At 37.1% G+C, this 18,422-nt stretch overlaps 1 protein-coding gene across 1 annotated transcript in view; it reads left to right on the top strand.

Moving 5' to 3' along the window:
* The first annotated feature begins 903 nt into the window (after window positions 1-903).
* si:dkey-112e17.1 (uncharacterized) overlaps window positions 904-18,422 on the top strand; it is a 21,583-nt gene continuing 4,064 nt past the window's right edge. The window contains exons 1-5 of the mRNA XM_059548663.1: window positions 904-1,145; window positions 12,796-13,661; window positions 15,713-15,764; window positions 16,209-16,335; window positions 16,777-16,928. Of these exons, the coding sequence (XP_059404646.1) occupies window positions 1,065-1,145; window positions 12,796-13,661; window positions 15,713-15,764; window positions 16,209-16,335; window positions 16,777-16,928 (1,278 nt within the window). The 5' untranslated portion in view covers window positions 904-1,064. The remainder of the gene's footprint in view (window positions 1,146-12,795; window positions 13,662-15,712; window positions 15,765-16,208; window positions 16,336-16,776; window positions 16,929-18,422) is intronic.

Here is an 18,422-nt window from a genome sequence, read left to right on the forward strand (position 1 = left end):
TGTGGCCTGTTTCATGATTAAAGACCTAATAATTTTATAAGAATCATTTTGTAGTGAAGTGTTGATTTGTGCTGTCAGCGTCTTTGACAGGGTGATCTTACAGATGTCTTGCCAAATGGAAATGCACCGCACGTGGAGTTCTCTGCGGCTCATCAGATGACTTTTCAAGGAATTCGTATTGATTTCCTCACAGATCTGCCTTATGGGTCTAACAGACTACAGACACTCAAACACTGACAGAGTACAAACGATTTTTGGTGCATGTAAAAAGTGATATTATCATCCTTTTTTTCCAGTAAAACAGCTCCTTGAAATTGTATATAATTCATGTGGTCACTTACAGTTTGCTAGGCTTTATTTCTATGAATGCTTCAATGCCGCTGTCTGGTACAGCGTCACCTTCTGTTTAAATGAACCATGTGTACAATTCAAACAAAAGAACTACGGGACTTTTTTTCTGTGGTGAAGTATTTCATTCAGATTAAATGAAGACATAATTTCATATCAAGGAACATCTATTATTTTTGTTCATCGAGGGGGAAAACTGAATAAATATAACATGAACATTAATTTCGGTCTTATCTTTGTTATTTCTCTTCTGTTTTGAAATAAGACAGATAGATTAAACCATCTCAAGTGGGGAAAACAAAAGTTAAGATGCGCAAAATGAACATCATTATTATTATTATAAAAAGAAAGAGCAGATGGCTCCACAGACAGTTTCATATCAGAGAGGAGTCGGGGGGAAACATCATTCATTCCGAATTGGCGCACAGAAATAAAGAAGCCTGAATGAAAACAAATTCTCTTCCATTTAGGACGTAGATTAAAGGTAATTCCACTCCCTAAAGCATTGTGCAATGGTATTAAGTGTTCCCATTCTCCCTCTCACTCACTCGCCCCACTAAATTGTCAGTAGTCGTGAACGCGCACCGCCAGACCTCCGCTGTTGCTGCGTGCGTATCCACGCTTTATGAAGGCGCGCCCCCGCGCTCCCTCAGGTGAATGGAGAGAGGAACAGGACGAGTCCTGTGTGCGTCTCTGGCCGAGCTGAAGTGACAAAAATGGGGCTTCGCGGACTGACCAGGACGGGGTTGTACATGACAGTCTGCTTTCTGTGGATGACTGGATGCTTTACCCAAAAAGTGAGTACAAGCGTGTGGCAGTAGCCCACTTTTTCTATCTTTTGTTTGTTTGCGGTTTGTTTCGGCTTGTCAAAAATTGTTTACAGCAGGGATTATAGTATGCAGTATATAGGCTAGTACACTAAATGGAATATGTAGTAGTTAAAACAACTTTCAAATATTGATACTTGATTCTTGGTTCGAAGGGAATTTAATCTGGATGTTTGTGGAAGGTGTTGTGATGAAATGTGAGCAGCTTGTTGTGTGGTCCGGCTCGGTTCTGGCACAGAGCTCGGCTGAGCGGGATCTGTTCAGAAAGAGCCCGCGGTTCCGTGAGCAATGTTCTTCTCTATAAGTATTTTTATTTTAAAACAGAAAAAAACTGTATAAATCAGAAATGACAAATTAAAAACTAAATTTAAAAAAGGATAGAAAAAAAGCATAAAAAGTTACTAAACAATACTTTTTTTTATTTGTAGATCACTTATGAGCGTTTTTTTTAATTATTATTTAAAAATACATTAAACATTTTAATTAAACATCTTCTATTACAGTGTTTTCAATTCTTAAAATGACTTTTTTTTTCTAGACCTTAATGTCAAAAATGTCTAGATGGAGTATCCTGTAGAGCTAAATTATTGTTGGTAATTTTGGTATAAGTATCTGTTCCATCACTCTTGGTACTAATAAATTTTACTTCAGAATATTATTATTATTTGAGCCAGTGTTATGTGATCAACATGTAGGAAGCCATTTTGTTGTCACGTGACAAGAAACAATATTTTAAATTCTTTATGAAGACAGTTTGGTCAAATGAGGTAATGTTAATCCTATAAAAAGACCTCTCGATATTTGTAGCTAAGGAGATCATGATATTTGTTAAAATGTTGTATATATTAATATAAAAATGTATATTAATTTTAGCCTTGAAATGATTATATAATGATTAGGTGCTTGTGCCTTCAAGGGGCAATGAAAGTTGTTTTAGTACTTTTTACTGACTGCACCATGTGAACATTTTAGAGTCATTAGATCAAAATTCTTAGAGAAATAGAAAATGAGAACATTTTTCTAAATTGTTAGGGGAAAAAAAATCTCCACATACATTTCACATTCAGTGTCATAGCACTTTCTCAGACCTGCATCTGTGTACATCCATAGATCAGAACTGAATGACAGGACTGTTTTATTCATATTCTCTTCACCTCAGCTCCTTTGCTCTTATCAGCTCTCATTACAGAGGGTGTACACTTTTTATGTAGCTTCTCACGTGCTAGGAAATGGAGAGTTTGGGAAATATGTTGTTAAGGAAAAGCTTAGTGTGTTTTTGAGGTGATTACCAGATTCCTGTGGAAAACATGCTCCACTAATGCAATTAAACACATTGCTCTGTGGTCATTTCCACATGCTCTTTCACCAATGCTTATTCCCTTCCCAGGAATGGATGTGATTTATTGATTCTTCTAGAGTAGAGTGATATTCCATACTTAGATTAATAGAGATTTTCTAATAGAGAATTTCCCTCTTAAATTTTAAAGGTGCACAGTGTAATTTTCCTTAATTTAAGTTACTACTAATAATAATATTTTTGCAGTTATTTCATCTGTCTGTATCATTATGATTTGGCCACATAAGGTCAAGGGCTGCAGTATTTCTGAGGTGACGACCTGTCATACTCAGTTATAACTCTCTTCCTCTGTGAATTATGTATTCTGAGAATCCTGAGCCGCTAACAAAGGCTTTACTGCATTGTTCAGTTACTGCGTGTGTGCACCTCAACGGCTCTGCAATTATCTGGCTCCTCTAAATGCTCCCTTTGTCCTCTTGAATTAAGTTGATTTTCAGAACTGTGCAAATCAAGTTTGGAATTTGCTGCATGGCCCTCACATGCAGATGAAGATTATATCATCTTAGATAGGTTAAGATACTTTCCATGGATTTGACCTAAGCAATGACGAGGTTTTCGTGCAGGTCTTTCTCTAGTAGTCATCAAAATTCATTGGACAATGAATTCCCCTCATTCTTAAGTTAGTGTGGTTAGCACTGCGTGGGTCAGAAAAATCCTGCGTGTGTGCATGCATTTGTGTTCACAAATCTATTCAAAGCACTTGTAGCCCTGAGAGTGATTTATTCAACCTCACCCCACCAATAATGCTATATCACACCCACACAATTCTGACATTTTCACCCAGCCCCCTGAGAATGGAGAAAGCCTCTCGTAACAGCTTTAATGGGAGCAAACCACTAATGTGCATTTCCTGGCTGACAGACCACATTCTGTGTGAATTTGGAAATTTCAGCATAACTGTTTTAAATGATTTGTGGAGGGTAACCACAAAAAATACAGTAGAATTACTCCAGTGGCAGCTATGGTCTAGTTGTGAACAGGTATTATGAACATTTTCAGGGATGCTCATATGAAACCTTCTGCATCAATATACAGACGCAGAGGGCATGGGAATTTTATTGTCATGATTAAATTATATATCGGGTAATAGCTTTGCCACTATTGCATATATGTTGTCATGAAATGTTCAATTTAAACACTTACACACTTTATTTACACAATTATTTACACATTTTTGATATTTTATTAACCAAACCATTTATCAATATAAAACACAGATACGGATACAACTACAGTCCCAATTTATTCAAAAATTATTAATATTCCAAGTCTTCTGAGGCAATGCGATCTGCAAAATGCTGTTGTTGTGTCATGTCAACATCATATGGGCAAATGAAAGCAATGGAGTGTTTTGTTTTCTCTGGAAGGTACACTTTATGAAGTGTATTGCATTTTTAACAAAGTATAAATATATATATTTTACTACTTCCTGTACATGTATATCACAGTTTTATAGTTGAGCTGTAGGTTCTAACTACTTTTTTCTATTTATTATTAGTGTTCATTCATTGGTTTCATTATTAATACATTTCTCTGTGTTTGAAGAAATTCTGTTTCTGTGTGAAGTGCAGCAGCTACTGCTCTTTTCATCAAAATATTATTGTGAAATATTGTCATATTCTGTTCCCGCTGGCATCAGTGTCCAGTGGCAAGCTATGACTGATGTAACCGTTTGTAACACATCATCACAGGATCTCTGTGCTCTGGGCTCGATAGTGCCTGGAACAGTCTCACTTTTCACAACCAATAAATAGCCATGCTCCTCTTCCAGCCCCCTTACAGGGGCCCATAGCATGTTTACGGGGGACTCACAGGGGTGTTCGTGCGTTTGAGTGTGTGTTTGTGTGTGTGTGGCAAAAGGGGCTTAAGCTCTCTGCTCACAATTTCATATTGTCAGCTCATATTATCTTGGATACCCTTATGTGAAAACACTGTACGGTACAATAGAGACCAAGAAAAGAACTATATATGAACTTTCAGTTTAACAGCTTATTTGACTTCTCACGTTTCATAATGTCAAATTTTTCTGTTCAAAGCCTTTAAGTACAGATAATGTTGGTGAGACAAGCAGATAATGTTTTATTGTAAAAATGAATGAGGTTGTGAAGTGATATGTTTACTGTAAGGGGGAAAGAAGGGACAGATGTGTGTATCCTATTAAATACAAGAGGAAATTTCATCATGGTGTTTTTCACATTGCAGCTCGTACTGCAAAATCTTCTGTTCCCTATGACAGCTGTGAGTTTATCTGGCACGGTTTTACTCGCACTCATGAGTCAGCTACAGTTTGTTGGAGTTAAAAGTGCAGGAGGCTTGTTTTTCTGTTCAAGAGTTGTTGTTACATTAGCAGAAAGAATATATTCTATAATTCAAATAGAATAAAACTAAACTTGTATGTATGAATGAATGATAGATAGATAGGTAGATGGATAGATACACACACACTCTGCCGGTTTGGGATCAGTAAGATTATTAATTTTTTTTAAAATAAGAAATACTATGGAAGTCAATGGGAACCACCAACTTGATTACCAGCAATCCTTAAAATATCTTCTTTTATGTTCAACATAAGAAAGCAATTCATACAGGTTTGGAACGACATGAGGGTGAGACAGAATTTTCATTTTTGGGTGAACTATCCCTTTAACCCTTGTGTTATGTTCGAATTTTGGGTACAACTTTTATGTGGATGGTAATTGGTGCGCACAAGCAGGGGGTATGAACCGTTAATAGTTTGTGCTATACACTCCCATGTCTGCTTCTTGTCCCTTGCTGTGACACACGGTCTGCCTTGTGTTCATCCACTAACTGGGCTAACAGTAAACACTGTTCCTCTGTCCAGTTTGGCTTTCTCGCCCTTCTTGGTTTTGATTCCATGTTTGATACATTAAAACCAACATTCAAACCGCCACTTAAATAGGACAGCAATCACTGTAATTGGAAAGAGTGGAACAATTTTTATCATCCTAAGCCAATCAAATACCTTATAGGAAATTAAAAGCATGGTAAATAAAAAAAGGATTTATATACACACATATAATGTGTGTGTGTATGTGTGTGAGAGAGAGAACGGTCAAATAGGAAAAATTACACATGTAAATTCAAAGTGAGAATTCGAATAGACCCTATACTTAAAATCACTTTTTTTTTCCTTCTTGGACAACCAACCAATCACAGTCTTTAAAAGATTGTGTCATACATAGCAATGGGGTCAACCCTGCCTCCTCACTAAGATTAAAGTTTTTGTCTTTTCCTTACTCAGAGTTGCTCTCAGATCGTTTCCGAATCGCTCTTAAGCTAAGACTCCTACGTAAAAGTTTTTAAGCTAAATTAAGAGTTTTCTGAGAGGATTCTTAGAATCTTTATGAATACGGGCCCAGGACATATGTTTTTAAAATTTGGCAACCATTTTTTTTATATAAATATGAATATTATAAATAAGTTGTAACCAATAATATGTTTTATTATTTATTTTTGCTTGTATGCATTTGTAAATCTCAAGCAGTAGAGCATGACAATCTAGCAATGCCAAGATTCCCAGCAAGTTACCATGCTTAAACTGCTAAACTGCTTTTTTATTTTTTTTTTAATGTGGCTCAAAGTGACCGTAATAAACATTTTGAACGCACACATGCACATTTCAAAACATTATAGGCTTGTTCATGAGCCTAAATGAGAAATTTTCACTTATCCTAGATTCCAGTATTCCCTGACAACTCAAGTTTGATTTGCGGGTTAAATTAACATAATACAATTTAAACAATTCTCTTTCTCTAAAAGATATAAATAAGACCAATAACTGGTGTATTAAGAAAGTAATTTAATTTTTTTATAATGCTCACTGACTAGTAAATGACTTTGAATGGTCTGCCATTTATGTATGAAAGTGTGTATTGTGTGAGTGATTGGCAGAGGAGGAAGGGGGTCATCAGCTCTCTTTTGATATAGCACAACTGGGGCGCGATAACCAGCGGGACCTTATGTAAATGCCTCCTACTTATTACCCTAGTTTCATTAAAATGCTATCTAACCAAACAGTGAAGCTTTCCAGTGTCCCCTGTGGGAGAAAAGACAACTTTACTAATTATGCCATGCCAGTGCGGGACGATGATGTAACCGAGCTTGGATGTTTGGCATTATAAAAATGTCCCATTTCCTATTCCACTCTGTGGTACTTTGGATGCCATTCATGTGAAGTCTACCATGCATGGTACACTGCCCTAACCAGCAGATAGTCCGGCATTATGGTGGAGCCACGGTAATGACCCAGTACGATTTTTCTTTTCTTTCAGATAGAGAGGGAGGTACTTACAAAAATCTTGCAAATCACTGCTAAAGTTTTCTTTTTTGCTGTCTTTTAGAATTCCTAGGCAAAATCATGTTGGACCAAATGGTTTTCTGAGGGCATATAGGTGGTTTGGTTGAATCGCAAATCTCTTCAGCACACTTCAGTGAAACATGGACCTTAATCAATTGCATTTACCCTATTTCTACTTGGAATAACCTTACATGCTTGTCTTGAACCTTTTTTTTACCTCTTGTTCCAGTTTTGTTTGTTCTCAGTCTCTCATATTTATGTGCATTGCTCAACTTTTGTGCTAATCTGAAATCGGCTTACTTTACATCCCAGCAGTGAGTGGCATTTGACTGGCTCAAATGTCAGGCATGCAATTATTAGTGTAGTAGCACATGAACCTGAGGTAAACTCTGGACAGCATGAGGTTTGACCAGTAGATCTGTTAGCTGAGTTTGATAAATGGCCTGAATGGAGATAAACACCGGGCGAGAATCAAGAGTAGAAGTGTGCATAGAAGAAACAAGGCACTATGAAGCTGAAAGTTACTTTGACCTTCTCAAGCTTAGATTATTTATTCTATATTAATTTATAGCATCTTCACCTCTAAGACAGCTGTTGCAACAATCGGTTTGGATAACCAAAAAACTTCTGCACAAACTGTTAGAAACCGTTTCAGGGAAGCTCATCTGCATACTCGTCGTCCTCATCGGGGTGGTCTCGACCTGACTGCAGTTCGTCGTCGTAACCGACTTGAGTGGGAAAATGCTCACATTTGATGGCATCTGGCACTTTGGAGAGGTGTTCTCTTCACGGATGAATCCCGGTTTTCACTGTACAGGGCAGATGGCAGACAGCATGTATGGCGCCGTGTGGGTGAGCGGTTTGGTGATGTCAGTGTTGTGGATCATGTGGCCCATGACGGCAATGGGGTTATGTTATGGCCAACAAACACAGGTGCTATTTATTGATGGCATTTTGGATGCACAGAGATACCGTGACGAGATCCTGAGGCCCATTGTTGTGCCATTCATCCATGACCATCACCTCATGTTGCAGCATGATAATGCACGGCCCCATGTTGCAAGGATCTGTAAACAATTCCTGGAAGCTGAAAACATCCCAGTTCTTGCATGACCAGCATACTCACCGGACATGTAGCCCTTGAGCATGTTTGGGACATTCTGGATCGGCGTATACGACAGCGTGTTCCAGTTCCTGCCAATATCCAGCAACTTCGCACAGTCATTGAAGAGGAGTGGACCAACATTCCACAGGCCACAATCAACAACCTGATCAACTCTGTGCGAAGGAGATGTGTTACACTTACATTTGTGAACAATATTTGAGAGAAATAGGCCTTTTGTGTACATAGAAAAAGTCTTAGATCTTTGAGTTCGGCTCATGAGAAATGGGGGCAAAAACAAAAGTGTTGCGTTTATAATTTTGTTCAGTGTATGAACATTATTATTTAAATACAATAAGCATTGCCTCTATGCAAAGTGACCCACATTTGGTTTTTAACCAATTAAAATTTGAAAATTCAACTATTTGGACATGGAGCTGCATTGAGAATCCCATATCTCTGGGACAAAACCATATTGGGCCTTAAAATTAACACACCAAATAAAAAGTTTATTAAGAACTAGAATTATAAAATCATATTGAAATAGCTTAAATACGTCATGAGTTACAGCAACATAAACTTTGGAAAAATAATATTTATGGCACTCAGAGAGGTATGCTCTATGCAATTGTTTTGATAGAAGGAAAGAAGATGCATTTCTAGTTTCAAAATTATTAATTTTTCTGTCATTCCTTAAAAAAAAAAGTAAAATAAATCAACGGAGGCAAAATGACCCATGTTTGGTTTTTGACCACTGAAAATCTGAAAAATGTTACAATTTTCTCATAGGTCCACACTGAAATCCCAAATATTTGGAAATGAAACATAAAGCCTTAGAGTGAATATACCAAAATAACAGTTTGTTAACAACCAAAATCTGAAAGGAAATTGTTATCTGTATTACTTCTTGTGTAACAGCCATCCAAACTTTTTTTTATTTTTTCTCTAAAGTGTTTTTCCAATTTTTTGGAAAAGTTTGCAATCAACTGATGTGAGGATGAAATTAATAAGATTTTATGTTTATTTGAGCCTCAACATTTCTGGGAACTACAATATGAATGCCGAAGGTCAAAATCACCCTCGATAAGCAATTATTTTCCCAATTAACCAACATTAAAATGTTGCATTAAGGCACGAGTAAAAAAAAAACAGCTGCCTAAAAAACATGCCTAATTAGGTCATTTTTGGCTATTGGCTAACATTATATATTTTCCTTCCATGGTTATGCCAGTTGAAAGGAAAATCTTTTGATGAAAGATTATGGAGATAAACTTTTCTTGTTTAATAAGAAATCATGACAATAATACTAGGAATGTATCTTTAGAAAGTAAACTGACTCGTTTTGTATTTCATCTTGACTTTAATTTCACTTTTTGTCCTGCATAATGCTGTAGCTTGAGGCTAGGCTTGTTACCTGTCTGGTGTTGTTGAGGTCTTGCTGTTCTTTTATTCTCTCCCACAGTCAAGAACCAGTGCCAACAGGAAGCCCAATAAACAAACAGGCCCCTGCCAAGGTCTGGTCTGTAGTGGTCTAGCCCTGACTTCCATCTGCCTCCAATTATACTGAGGTCCCCTCATCCTGCACACCTGTGAGATATTACTAACAGCATGTCTGAAGGAATACTTCCCTGGGGTTATCAAAGCAGCCAGCATATCCAGCTTTGATACATGATGAAGGAGGAAGGGTTGAATAGTTCAGTTTGGGAGAGGCAGACCGAAGCTAATTTTCTGAACAGAACATTTAGTTTTGTTGCTCGGTGGGTTTCTTTCACAGCTGTCTGATGTTATTGCTTTGAAACGATCAAATTAGGGCAATGCTTTACATGGTTTTCTAGCATCTAGCAACTTCTCATCAGACCAGCAATGACTGCCAAAATTGTTTACCTACAATTAATGTTACATCGAATGAACCAGAGCAGAGCCAAAGACTTTGCCATTGATTTGTTGAACTCGTGCCATCCTCTTGAACTTTTGATGCTAGAACTACCACAGCCTATTAAGATGTTTTAGGACCATAGCTCTAACCCCTGGAGTGCATGTTCTGGGAAGAATTATCTTGAAGAGTCTGCTGATCCTCCACTGCTAGTAGATTTTTTTTTTTTCTTAATCTACATTCAAGTAGTGCAGAAATTTCCATTGTTTGTAATCGTTTTGTCTTTCTTTTGCTACCATGCTATGTTTAAATGTGCTGCTATTAAAGGCACAATATGTAATTTTTCTGCTTTAAAAATAGCAGATATCACTATATCTATGTTATATATATTTTTTTTTTGTTGTGTACTTACATTATCCCGACAGTTTCCACAAACTTTAAAATCCGGAGAAAATTATAGTTTAATTAGAAGACACGGCACGTTTCTTTATTTCCGTTTTGTCGCCCGTCTATAGCGTCATATAAACTTTGACCCCTCTAGTTTATCTAACTTCCTGCGGAACCGCCAAATACAAAGGTGAACCGAAGCAAAGACGAGACGAAGAAGAAAAAGTAGTAGCTAGCCTTGATCGAGACTATTATATTTTATATTTATATTGTTTATATTCGTATTTATACTTCAATCAATAACAGTTATGGATCATGATTATGCTTTGCCTGCACGTTCTGTGAAGCGCAAACGTACGGGTGAAATAAATGACCTGAGAAGGTTTTGGGACAAGAGAAGCAACAAGACACGGGTAAATATTGGAGTTGCATTTCCAAGATAGAGAGAGCTTCGTGACAAGCTGAAACTACAGAGAGATGCTTGCATTCTGATAAACAGGTATGCATCCATTCAGCTAACTGTATCTATCCGTATATTTTGTGAAACGATGATGTCTTGTGTAAAACGCAGACGGACTAGCTCTCATGTAGAGTATAATGTAAATCTACATGTGTTCTATATCTAGCTGGATAAAGTAGCTTTTTTTTAACATATATTGTGTTTTATACATATATTACTACTAGCTAGATGGAATATTGATTTGATAGGGGTCTGATAATTCATATATCTCTCCGTTCGAAAAGACGTGATTGTCAAAATACTAGGCTGCTGCTGCTGTAGGTGAAGGGAGACCGCTGACAGACCAGGCTCTTGTCTTCATGACAACAATATCTATACTTCATGTTGAACATAAATATAAAGCCTACTGATAAAGGACACCGTCAACAGTATTGACGGCAAAATAGACGATGTTTGACAGGTGCAATATTTGAAAATCGATAATTATTTATTTTTTAAATTACATTTATATCTGAATTTGTCAACCTATAGACTTCAAACATCAAAATGTCATGAATTAATATGTATTTGTGTACAAAATTACATATAAACATATTTTCCTATTATATTTTGCCTGGAAACGCTTCCAACACGCGTGTGTGTCGCGTGAAAAATAGACGTCGGTTCTATTTCTAGCAAGCACGCGTTTTCCGCGCGCCTTGAGCCGCGCCTGATACTTGGAGACGCGCGGCTCACACAGGCAGTCTGCAAGCTCTAACCTATTAACATGCGAGCCGAATTAAAAACTGACACCCCACGCAGCTGAGACGCTTGCGCCACGCATCCAGTGTGTCGCCGGCCTCAGTTAAAATGAGTGAGGAATGTGGGGAGCGACAGAGCGCGTGTACCAATGAACAACAACTCCCATGAGCCTACGCTCTTTCCCGACGTCATCAAAGTACGTCTTATGTTATTATTTTGATTGATGACCCCTGGTGGCCAAAAATTCCATACTGTGCGTTTAAGTCAACCCACCTTTCACACAAGTGATATGCAACTTTTTGACCTCCACATGAAAGTGTTGCAGATAGTGTCACAGAAGGTGATTTTACTATTTAATATGTATAAAAATTCTAATTTGTATAATATGATTATAAGTTTCTAACTGTTTTACAGTTTAAAGCCAAGGCCCCCTGTTTTCCACAGTAATATCAAAAGGCTACAAGGCCCTAATTTTATCAATTTTTTTTTTCTGAGTACTTCTACTTTCTGTAAGTAAATAAATAAAAAATACATTACATTACATTTCATGATTCCTTAAGTTTAAAAATGCTCCCACAATTTTAACAAATTGATTTATATGACTCTTCCACGTGTTTGTCATTTACTGGGATTAAAGGATTAATGATTTAAAAATTCAATTCAATTCAAGTTTATTCGTATAGCACTTTTTACAATACAAATCATTACAAAGCAACTTTACTGAAAATTGTGTTTCTACAATAGTTAATAGTAGCTTATAAGTGGTGACTGTCAGTTTGTGCACGTATGACAGGATTTTTAAGAGAAGACAATGCTGAATAAAGTCGTAATTTTTGTTATTTTTTGACAAAAATATATTTTCTATGCTTCAGCAAATTCTAACTGACCCTCTGATGTAACATGGACTACTTTGATGATGTTTTTCTTACCTTTCTGGACATGGACAGTATACAGTACATACATTTTCAATGGAGGGTCAGAAAGCTCTGACTAAATCTTAAATATCTTAAACTGTGTTCCGAAGATGAACGTAGGTCTTACGGGTTTAGAACGACATGAGGGTGAGTCATTAATGGGTGCAATTTTTGGGTGAACTAACCCTTTATGGCACACTTGAATGAAAGCTGAGGCACCCCAGAGTTTTTGAAAAGCGCAAGATGTTACCTCCTTTTGAACTAGGACATTTTGTAAAAATCAAGATTTTGCCCAAAATGTGATTTATGTGTAATTTTGATTTGATTGGAAAAATATCACCTTTAACATGTAAGCAAAACCATGAACTAGGTCTCATGGTCTTGTTTGTAATAATTATAAAGTTTGGTTCCAGGAGGAAATGCATCTGATGTTGTTTTTTTTTTTTTTTTTTTGTCTTCTGTCTTTAGGTTTACTTTGATTGTGGTGCCAAGGTGGATGTTGTGGATGTGCAGGGCCTCATTCTGTCACCTGGCTTCCCATATAACTATTCATCTGGAACTCACTGTGTTTGGCAGTTCTTTGTACCTGTTGGTCATCAGCTAATCATGGAGATGTTTGATTTTGATGTTTTTGAGAGTAACAACAGTCCTGCAAGGTATACCACCACATCTGCTGCCACTGTGGATGAGGAACCAAATGATGGTGACTCGCTGACATCAAAAAGCCTCGGGAGTCTAAAGGAACCCCAGTCCACACACAGAGAGGATGTCAAGCAAGTGGTGATCCAAGAGCAGTCCACCAAAATGGAAATGACCAAAGTTTCCAATTCTGCTAAAATGCTTTCTGATTCCCCCTCAGCTCCACAAGCATCTCCTCCAGTTGAAAACAGAAATTCTATTTCATCTCAGGCATCAAGAACAGCCAGTGACTTTATCTCTACAAGCCCACATACAGCCACAGAAACAGATGACGCTTTGAGCACTGAGACCCAGCCACCTTTGATTGATGCCTGTCCCCATGACGTCCTCTACATATCTGATCTCATCACCTTCTCCTCCCGATTCTGTGGCTCTAGACGTCCTTCTAGCAGCCAGCTGATGTTTGGGTCTGATGATGACATGGTGGAAGTCATTATGGAGTTGATTACCACTACTCACTGGGGCCGTGGTTTTGCTCTCCTCTTCCATTATCAGAATCAAACACAAGCAGCCACAAGTGAACAGCAGAGATCGCTAGTGCCCTCGGACAGCAGAACTGAGGCACTGCTCGGTGTTGTCAGTGGAACAGTTGTATTTGCTGTGGCCCTTGCTGGCATCCTCTGTGTTATTTTCAGGTAAGGAAGTTTCTTCTAAAGGTGGAGAGATTTACTTGCAGTTGATCTGGAATCAGTTGATCTGCCATGCAAACATATCTGTCATTCAGTTTGCTGGGTGAACCAGTGGTGGACATTATATATAGCTAATGTCAAGTCACCTTTATTTAAATAGCGCTTTAAACAAAATACATTGCGTCAAAGCAACTGAACAACATTCATTAGCAAAACAGTGTGTCAATAATGCAAAACGACAGTTATATAATAATGTCTACATTTATATATACACACACACACTGCTGTTGAAAAGTTTGGAGTCAGTATGTTTTTTTTTTGTTTTTTTTAAGATATTAATACTTCAGTAGGGATGCATTAAATTGACCCAAATTTTTATTTTTCAAATAAATGCTGTTCTTTTGAACTTTCTATTTATCCTGAAAAATGTATCACAGTTTCCACAAACGTATTAAGTAACAAAACAATTTTCAACATTTTTGAGCACCAAATAAGCATATTAGAAATATTTCTAAAGGATCATGTGACATTTAAAGACTGGATTAATGCCTGCTGAAAATTCAGCTTTGCCTTCAAAGGAATAAATTACATTTTAGAATATATTAAAATAGAAAATAAATAATTTCATAATATTAATAAAATGTAAATATAAGTAAATGCAACCTTGTTTACGTTCAATTGATTTCCTTCAAAACCAATTAAATTATATATAATAATAATAATGTGACATTTTTAATATAAATGTCAGTGACATTCAATTCTTCGTATTCAGCATTTCATAACCTCACAGTCAGTATCACAGTTATTCCCTCATTCGTTCATTTTAGAATTAGTCAGATGTGGCATACACAGTACGATGTCCGTGACATCCTTAGTCAGATGAGTTAGTGTTTACACAGCTGGAGGTATTTTTTGCCATTGTTGGCAGCCTAAATCAAGTCTTTCTTCTACTTTTTCGAAAACACTTTGATGTTAAAACACTATTCATTACTGAGCATGTTCTTGGTTCCGCACCTGGCATAAAACTTAATGCACAAAAGCAAGGTGCAAGTCACACAATACAGAGTAAAGAAAGCGAAAGCAATAGAAGAAGCAGAGAGAAAGGGTAGAATAGAGAAAACAAGAGGCCATTGTTCTCAAAGGTTTCAATTGTTTGTTAACACACAAGCATGACATTTCAAATAATCCATCATGTAATATTCATTCTTGGTTGGTCCCAATGGGAATAACAGTGTGACTTTTGACACTCACAGAACTGATTTATGAATACCCAGAGTTACTGCACGGTTTGTGCAGTGATCTTAGCTAGTGCTTTTCATTGGCTCTGTTTAGACCTGGTATGTAAAACTGCACATTTTAGAGTGGCCTTTTATTGTGGCCAGCCTAAGGCACACCTGTGAGGTTGATGGATTATCCTGGCAAAGGAGAAGTGCTCACTAACACCGATTTAGACAGATTTGTGAACAATATTTGAGAGAAATAGGCCTTTTGTATACATAGGAAAAGCCTTTGAGTTCAGCTCATGAAAAATGGGGGCAAAAACAAAATTGTTGTGTTTATAATTTGGTTCTGTGTACATCTTAGGTAACACAGAGAAATTGTAATTTTTTTAATATTTTTTTTTTGTTATGAACAAAAAAAATTTGTTTTATTTACTGAAATAGTTTTTGCCTTTTAACAATACAATTTAAAATACAATTAAAAGTATAAAATGAATGTATGTATCGTGATATTTCAAAAGAAGTTTCCTTTACTGGTGACATGACCTTATTAAGCTTTAGAGGTCATACACTTACAGTCAATTTTACAGCAGGCAACTTCAGGCAGATGAAATATCCATTTAACCCTTCAACACACTTCTACAAAATTATGCTGGTGTGCCCTGAGCAAATCGGAAATTAATTTGGTTCTTTGAATGTGTGTGTCCTACCAGATTTTATAGCAGATATTTCAATATTGTTGAGCTAGGAGAAGTAAACTGTTATTTCATTTGATGACTGATAACAGTAATTAAAAGCAAGCAAGATGATCAAATGAATGTTCTGTTGTTTTCCCAGGCCAAAACTATGCGCAAAAGGTGCCAATGCTTCCTCTTCCATCAGCTCAGAGGTAAACAATCAGCATATAGACATATGTTCTTCTTTCAGATCGAACATTAAGGTCCCCCCACCCCTATTGATGCCCCCCCCACACCCACACACACACACTGTTGAGTGAACTGATGAAATGTCCAATCCATAAGTGATTTGTAGTGGACATGCAACTTTGTATTTTGTGTACAAAATATTATGTATTCATTATTTTATGCTTTACTTAAATTGAAAAAATTACTCCTTGCATAGTATATATTTAAATGTGTTTGTATATATACAAGCAGACTTGATCTCTTTTACAATCAAAAATGTGAATGCAAATAGTGATTTTTTTCTTTCATTTTCGGGGCTAGTATTCCCCCTGTCAAAGCTAGTTTGTGCTGTCATTTGGTGCTTTGCAAAGCGATTATTTTGGACCCTGTCTGTTCATGTAGAAAAATCGTGAGGTATTGTGTTGCAGGTTCCAGAAGGAGTGCTAAATTCAGCAGCAGAACTTCAGATGGTTTCTCCTAATCACTTGGAGCAGCAGTCGTGTACAGTGAACGACAACAACAACCATACCCTCAACCGCAGTCTGTCCCATACAGGTGCTTAGTGTCTCTTTATCGGACCCTCTGTTTTATTCTCTCTTTTCCCTTCCACATCACTCCTTCAATCCATGAGTCTACCTTGTTTTCTATCTATCTCTCCCTCCCCTTCTCTTTTCTCCAGATTTATTGTTTTCTTTATTGATGTTGTCAGATGGAGGGAACTTTGGGGTCACTGGGTTCCTTTTGGTAAAGCTGCAGAGTTCATTTGTCCCCTTTCTGAACCTATCCATTGAGATTAATTAGTCTCTTCAATGAACAGTAAAAGGCTAAATTACTGTAATTCCGGAACAGTATAATAAGACTACCAGATCTCTGTTAGGGTGTATCTTGGTGACAAATTAATTTAAGATATTCAGCTTTGTGTATGCATGTGAAACTGTAGCATGTAAAATAGTATAGTATAAATATTCCATATGTCCACTGTGTTGTGCTCTGAAGGGTCCTCAGTGGATGGAGTATGTGACGTGTCAGAGAAGGCCGCTCTAGAGCAGTTCTCCAGTGGTTTGACTGAATTAGAATTAGGCACAGATGAGGTTTTTGTCATCGCCTCTTCACCCAACTCAGCCCAACTGCCTTTCTCCCTTCATACAGTGAGTATCAGATTCTTCTGTACATTGCTACATCCAGAGATGGATGAGAAACTTTGATATGTTTTGTACACAACCATTAAAAAGTTTGGGGTTGGCAAGATTTTTTTAAACCATTTCTGAACTAAGTATTATATGCTTTCTTATTTCTAAAGAATGAATTTATTTGCATAGTACAGTTAAAACAATAATATTGTGGAATTAGGGCTGGGATAAACGATTATTTTTTAAACGATTAATCTAGCAATTATTTTTTCGATGCATCGATTAATCTAACGATTAATTTTTCCAGACCGATTCGATTTCGATTATCTCCCCATTAATTGACTACTAACAATTTAAACATGTTGATTTACATATCTGAATGAAAAAAACATGAATTCCTTAACATTGCAATATGTGTTTATTGCTCTTAAAATTACAAAATAAAAGACTGACTAAGAATGCATTACTTTGCACTTGTATGGAGATAGCATTCAATAAAACCTTGAAGCCATTAAAACACATAGCTTACTGAAACAAGCTTACTGAACACATAGGGCCTAGCTTACTGAAAAAAGTTCTTCTTTGTATTAGGGCTTTAAGCTAATACAGAGAGTGCTTTTCCAAAAAATAAAAATTAACAGTGGGAGCCAGCAGCCTGTCATGTAGAAAAAAAAATCACCAAATGCTCCACGTAAAACCTTGGCGTTCCGCCCTTTTTCTATCGTGTCTAATGATTTTGGTTAATATGCACGAGGGAGGGAGGGAGAGAGAGAGAGAGAGAGAGCAAGACAGCGCTCGTGTAGTTTGAAGACTGTGAGTGCGCGAGCGCGCGTGAAACTTGGGTGTTTCGCCCTTTTTCTATCGTGTTTAATGATTTTGATTAATATGCAGGACGGAGAGAGAGAGAGAGCAAGAAGCGCTCGTGTTGTTTGAAGACTGTGAGTGCGCGCGCACAGCCGGGGCTCTCTCTCATACGCGTCCTGTCAGGCGCAGCACAGATCACTCACCGATCAAATAACGCTTTGACAGCCGCCAAAAAAAAAGATCAATGCAGAAAAACCCCTGGATTGGTTATATAACGTTGGACAGAATGTTGATGCGGCCATCGCGTATATTCAGCGCACATAAGGTAAACGTTTTGCAAACGTTTTTTAGAGAAATAAAAACAGGTCGACGAATCGATGCGCATATTTTGCATCGACGTCATCGACGCGTTGTCCCAGTCCTATGTGGAATATTATTACAACTAAAAAAATTCCAAAAGTCATAACTCCAGTCTTTGGTGTCACATGATCGAGCATGCTAATTTGGATCTTAAAAATAACATTTCATAAGACAATCTACATTTACATTTATTCATTTAGGAGACGCTTTTATCCAAAGCGACTTACAAAAGTCGACTTACAGCGACTTACAGTGGCAGCAATCAGAAACAACAAAAAGAGCAATGATATATAAGTGCTATAACAAGTCTCAGTTAGGGCTAACACCGTACACGTAGCATGGGCTTTT

This window comes from Carassius carassius, chromosome 4 (assembly GCF_963082965.1).
Source record: "Carassius carassius chromosome 4, fCarCar2.1, whole genome shotgun sequence".
NCBI lineage: Eukaryota > Metazoa > Chordata > Actinopteri > Cypriniformes > Cyprinidae > Carassius > Carassius carassius.